The following is a 6000-nucleotide window of genomic DNA, read 5'->3' as shown; positions in this document are numbered from 1 at the left end:
GATTGCAGGACATTTGGGTCAATAGGTTAGGTCTAAAAATGCTGGCAGATGATGACAATGATACGACTATAGTTACTGTCATCAACAAAGTTGTTTGAACACGTGAATTTGTCATCATAAACAAGTCAAAAAAGACACCTTGCTTTGCGCAATTCATTTGGGATCCACATAAACTAAAATATCAGAAGATGCTCAAATTCAAAGGGGAATATACATAGAACCCAACAAAAATTCAAGTAGAACACAGACACCGTTCACCAAGGGAAAAATTAAAAATAAACAAGAAACATAAGAAACCTTCCACAAGAAAGAGCAACATTCTAATGTTTCAGAACAAAAAACACTCCATTAATGAAGGCCATGGCATGAAAGAGTTTACTGAGGATTGGGTGGGCGGCTGTTGGCAGCAGAAACCCTAGACCCCCACTCAAGCAACTCTTTGCTGGTATCATCCTTGTGAACTATCACCTCAATGAAGCACAAGCTATCCTTCTTGTCCCCAGTTGCAGTCTCAATTGCTTCAATCAGCTCCTCTTCATAACGGACCTGCAAAAGTAGTAAATTCAATTACAAGGAATGTTATGATCCAGGAAGCCCTTTGATTAAATCATTAATTAGTGAGGTTAAAGGAGATTAAGAAAACGAATTAACGAACTAATCACCTTGGTTGTCCAGCACTTGCCCTCCCCATTGTGGATGGCATCAACAAGTCCTGTGTAGTTCCAGTTCTTGATCACATTGTATGGTCCATCATGGATCTCTACTTCAATGGTGTATCCACCATTGTTTATCAGGAAGATGATGGTTCTCTGCCCATTTCGAATCATTGTCGACACATCTTGGGCAGTCACCTGTTAGGCATTAAACAACAAAATGTAAGAAATTTATGGAATCTCTGTGAGATTTTAGTGTCTGAAATAGGAGAAGCTCAAAGAAACTCTTCAACACTGAGAAACGCAAATATGCCAATCTTTGCTTCACATTTCAAATGCAATTTTCTACAACCACTCTCCATAGGATTCAAATACAATTTTCTACAACCACTCTCTATAAGATTCCTATTTGTAAACTACAGAGTTCTGGAGATTTACGTACTTATATATCAAAATGAGAAAAGGAATAAAATGTACCTGAAAGCTCCCATCACCGATAAAAGCAAGCACTCGCTTCTCAGGAACAGCCTGAGCATACCCAAGGGTTGCTCCAACTGACCAACCAATTGATCCATATTGCATTTGGAACTCGTACCTGCAACGCCAATTTCAAATTTCCAATTAAAAGCATGAACCAAAACATAGAAAGGAACATGAAAGACCATATTCTGTCCTTGGCTTACCCGCAACCAGCTGGCAATCTCAGTTTCTGGCAGTTAAACCATGAGTCCCCTGTCTCAGCAATCACAGCTGTTTCACTTGACAGCATCTTTTGGACATGTTGAAACAGAACATTAACCCTCAAAGGTTCTCTGGGTGCACACTTTAGAGGGTGTCCATCAGGAACAAAGATCCTGCGGTAGTTCTCATGAGCCGTGTTGTTGTGGTTGAGCTTCTTTGCTAGTGCTCTGAGGAAATCCTTCATGAGAACACAACCAAATGAAGGGCCATTTGCTATTGTCACACGATCGGGCTGCACGATGATTGCCTTCTCTTTCTTGAGAAGGAGAGAGTACCCAACAGAGCTGTAGTCATTGAAAATTGGTCCAGCAAACAAGTATGCATCTGCAGACTCCACAATCTCAGCACAAAAGGCAGTGCTCACGGCGCCCCAATATGTCCCAATGAAATGAGGGTGGTGCTCTGGCACAAGCCCCTTTGCTGAAGGCATCACAGCCAGAGCATAACCACTGGCATCAGCTAGTTCAACAAAGGCATCGCCAGCATGTGCAACTCGCAGTTTAGGCCCACCTACCATAACTGGTTTCACTGCCTTGTTCAAGAACTCTGCAGCTGCCTCAACTGCAGCCTCTAAGCCCCATTGATTGCTCAATCTGTACAACAAAACAAATAAATCAATCCTATACTTCAAAATTAAAAAGCACAACCTTTAATCAACACGTCATAAAATGGAATTTTAAAAAAGCCTAAAACTTTACCTGGGAGACAATGAAAATGGAACTGGTTCCCGGCTAAACGTAGGATGGGGAATCCCAGCCAAGTTACAGCTTATACTGATGTAAACAGGCTTGCTTTCTTTCAAAGCAGTTGAAATTGCCGTATCAATCGATTCATGTGCATCTTCCAGATTATTTACGACGGCCTAATAAAAACCCACATACCAAAAATCAGAACTTTGAAAAATAAGGGCAAATCAAACTCGCTATGAATCTTTTAACCAAATCCATTAGAAACCCAAAAACAATCAATGAAATTAAAGTTCAACAATTCATTGAAGTTCAACAATAAAATAAAAAACCGAACTTTGATCTCATACTGACCTGATAGCAAGTGACGGTCTGAAAGCACCTAAGCTCTTGGGTAAAATCAGGCAACCCGATAGTGTGGTGAAGAATCCGGCTGGTTCCATAGTCATTAGAGTTGGGTCCTCCAACTATACAAATCAGAGGCAAGTTTTCACTGTAGGCTCCAGCGATCGCATTGAGAACACTGAGCCCACCAACAGTGAAAGTAACAACACACGCGCCGACGCCACGAGAGCGAGCGTAGCCATCAGCAGCGTAGCCCGCGTTGAGCTCGTTGCAGCAGCCAATGTTGGTGAGCCCAGGCTCGGCGATGAGGTGGTCGAGGAGGGTCAAGTTAAAGTCACCGGGCACAGTGAAGACGTCGGTGACGCCGATTTGGACGAGTCGGCGAGCAAGGTGGCGACCTAGAGTGGCCTCGGACGAGTTGATCACGGTGGAGGGGACCGAATTCTGAATAGCCATAGCGGTGCCGTTTGGCAGGCTACCCACTTCGTTGCTTGAGGGCTTGCAAACGTCAAGTGCTCCGATTTTGGTGTCCATGGATTGTTGAGTGACTTTGATCACACTCAGAAACACTCAAAACAAAAGAAAGATGGAGAGTTTGGACTTGAACAATACAAATCGAAACTTTGTGATGAAAATGTCGTGTAGCGAGAAATGGGATTTTGGGTTTTTGGTTTTTTGATGTTTGGTGGTGAAAAGGGAGGTGGGTTTTTATAGGGTGGTCTGGTCAGCAGAGAAGGGAAGATACCAGGGGCGGTTTCCATGAGAGGCTTTCCGTGAAGGCAGTGGGTGGCAGTGGATTCTTAATACAGGTGAATGAGTGAGGAGCAAGTATTATAATAATTGTTTCTGATTTTTCTGAGTTTAGTTTAGAAAGCACTAGAAAAATCTGATTATTTTCCAATTAAAATTGCAACTTAGCTATGGAATTTAGTGACCCAATCAATGACAAGAACTCTATAGTAGTGCAAACTTTTAATTTCGAATCTCTCTTTTCTTTTTTGGGTGAAAAAAAAAATAAAATTATGGGGTGGGAAGGCTACCCCATTTCAGAGCCAACGTATAACAAGGACTTTCTGATTTCTTACCGAGGACTTAGAATTGTAAAAGACGTTGCTTTTTTGGACACAATATCACCATCTTGTTTTGCTTTATTCTGTTTTCTTTTGGATCTTGTTCAATTGGGTTGGAAATTATCATAATTATGTGTGGGTGTGGCTTTAGTTTAGTGGCAAAGTCAAATGCATATTATAACTCCTTTGAATTCTAATATTGTGGACCTAACATACAGACCGTGGTCAATATGCAAAAGATGAACAAAGGTAAAACCGTAAAAGGGTAACAGTAAAGCAGTAATTATATAAACGAGTTGTTGTTGTTGCACGTGAAACGGTTTACAAGTATTGACGGTGGACGTATTTTCGTGGCCCTGAAGAAAAGCCAGTCAAGGCGTCAACGAATAATTAGCTGTAGTTTTACCAAATAAAAATTAATTATGAGCTGTAATTAATCTGGTTTTTTTAAGGCTTAAAAGTTGTTTTCGTTCCTCCTTTCAAAACACACAAATTTAAATCCCAATCTCAGCCACTCGCAATGAGTGACACGTGGCTTTCTGATAGTAATCTTGGCTCGTAACGGCTCCTCTGGAGTCAAATTACCAAACCGACGTAAGTATACACAAGGTTGGTGTAACGAGACGACGACGTTATGGAATCATACTGCATCCGAGAAAAGGAGAAAATCCACGGGTTTTGGAAACCACAAGAGTCGCCGGTAATTGGAAATTTCCAAGTTTTGGAAGCGAGCGGTATGCGTAATGCATGCACATTGCAGTGTCGAACACAAGCGTAGTGGACACTGATTCTCATTATCTCATCATGTGACGTGACGCAATCGCAGGAACAAATGTGAGGGCGTTATACTTTTCCACTACGGTCACAGACCAGACTCTTTGTCTTTGGTAAGTCGGACTAGGCACGTCTCCATTGTCTGGCGGTCAAACCATAAATTAAGCAACGTTTGAGGTTTTTCCTCCCCAAAAAAAAAACTGCGTTCTGCTTTTTTTTTTCTTTTCTTTTTTTTTTTTTTCCAAAAATCTGTGGGCTCCAGTCTCGGTTTTCTTTGGATTCATGTGTTCTTTAAAGCTCGAACATCACACAAAACTTTAAAGGACACATGAACACAGAGAAAACCCAATTCAATGTTTCAAAGCTTGACAAACTTGTCGAGCAAAACTGCACTCACAAAACAAGTGGTTCATTGTTTCTCTGACTTGATTGCACGGAAGACAGCGAGCCAAGTGGTCTCCGTTTATTTGGTGTGACCGTCACATTATCATTTAATGTTCTCATTTCATGTAATATAATACAAATTAATGATATAATTCATACATGTTATAGACCTAGCATGTAGCATGTAGCATTAATACACGAGTTATAATGTATTACTATTGGGGACGTTAGAGAGAGAGAGAGAGAGAGAGAGAGAGAGAGAGAGAGATGGTGTATTGGGTTTGGGATTTTTTTTTTTTAGTTTCTTTTTATCTTTTAACTTTTTCAATCAATTAGAATGTTCATTACTTTAAAAAAATATTTATCTTTTTTTTTTAATTCCATAAATTTTAACAGTTTTATTGAAAAACTTATTTTTGGAAAAAAAAACAAGTTTTGTTTTAGGGAAGTATAATTCGTTTTTATTTTCAAATATTTATTTGATTGAACTTTTAGTGTTTTTTTTTTTAAATTTGATTGTTTAAGTTAAGTTGTAAATTGAAGGAAATATAAAGTTAATACATTTAACAAGGGTAAATTTGGGAACAAAAGATATATTGTCTAAGGCATTAATGTCATTGTTTTAAGTGTAGAGAAAATGACACATGTCCTTAGGAGAATGGAGAATGTCCAAAAGAGAAAGTTAGAGAGAAGGTTGCTAGCATTCCCCTTGTAAAAATACAACTCCAACCATGCTCCCTATCTACCTCTTAAAATAGGGAGACCTCTAGGAGCTCCTAAATCTGAGGAGAGAGAAAAGACTCCTAGTGGCTCCCTATAATTTAATGCTGCTTTATTTAATGAGTATTTCAAACTTTTATTTAATGCTAACTATTTTTTAGTTTTTTTGTTAATACAGATGGACCAATCAAAAAAGAGTTATAACATTTATGACTCCTTAAACTAGAAAGCATGATTGAAGTTTAAATTTTATAAAGAGCTCTTAAAATAACTTTTATATGTTTTTAGCTAAAACTTAACGAAAAAATAGAGAGCATAATTATGGATGCTCTAACATTTTATGTAAATCAAATTAGGGGTGTGCTTCTGTCACAAGGGGGTGCTTGATAATTTCTCAACCATTAATGAGGGAGTACCAAACTGTTATACGCTTTATCCACGATTACAGATATCTTTTTTTTTTTTATAAACTATTTATATAAAAGATGTAATTTACTTGTTACATATCTATTAAAATATTTGATTGGATTATATTTAACAAGAATTGGATCGTAAGCTCTAATCGGATTGAATTGGAAAATTTATAATCCAATCTACATTATATCGAATACTAATTGGCTTAATTTA

At 38.6% G+C, this 6000-nt stretch overlaps 1 protein-coding gene across 1 annotated transcript; it reads right to left on the bottom strand.

Moving 5' to 3' along the window:
* Positions 1-143: 143 nt before the first annotated feature.
* On the bottom strand, positions 144-3522 carry LOC117632782 (pyruvate decarboxylase 2). The gene is made up of 6 exons (XM_034366353.1): positions 2435-3522; positions 2093-2256; positions 1337-1987; positions 1131-1248; positions 663-851; positions 144-546 (listed from the first exon to the last, which is right to left on the bottom strand). Exons 1-6 carry the CDS (start codon positions 2957-2959, stop codon positions 376-378), a joined length of 1818 nt encoding a protein of 605 aa, XP_034222244.1. The 5' UTR covers positions 2960-3522; the 3' UTR covers positions 144-375.
* Between the last annotated feature and the right edge of the window lie 2478 nt (positions 3523-6000).

This window comes from Prunus dulcis, chromosome 6 (assembly GCF_902201215.1).
Source record: "Prunus dulcis chromosome 6, ALMONDv2, whole genome shotgun sequence".
NCBI classification, from domain to species: domain Eukaryota; kingdom Viridiplantae; phylum Streptophyta; class Magnoliopsida; order Rosales; family Rosaceae; genus Prunus; species Prunus dulcis.
Note: the sequence above shows the minus strand (reverse complement) of the source record. Positions and strands in the feature narration are given on the sequence as shown.

Bases quoted from the DNA above. Each gene is read 5' to 3' on its own strand.
- LOC117632782 (XM_034366353.1), bottom strand. From the start codon at position 2,959: ATGGACACCAAAATCGGAGCACTTGACGTTTGCAAGCCCTCAAGCAAC. The intron at 1,988-2,092 runs GTAAAGTTTTAG...TTTGTTGTACAG, and splicing joins CCATTTTCATTGTCTCCCAG to ATTGAGCAATCAATGGGGCT. The intron at 1,249-1,336 runs GTAAGCCAAGGA...TTGGCGTTGCAG, and splicing joins AGATTGCCAGCTGGTTGCGG to GTACGAGTTCCAAATGCAAT.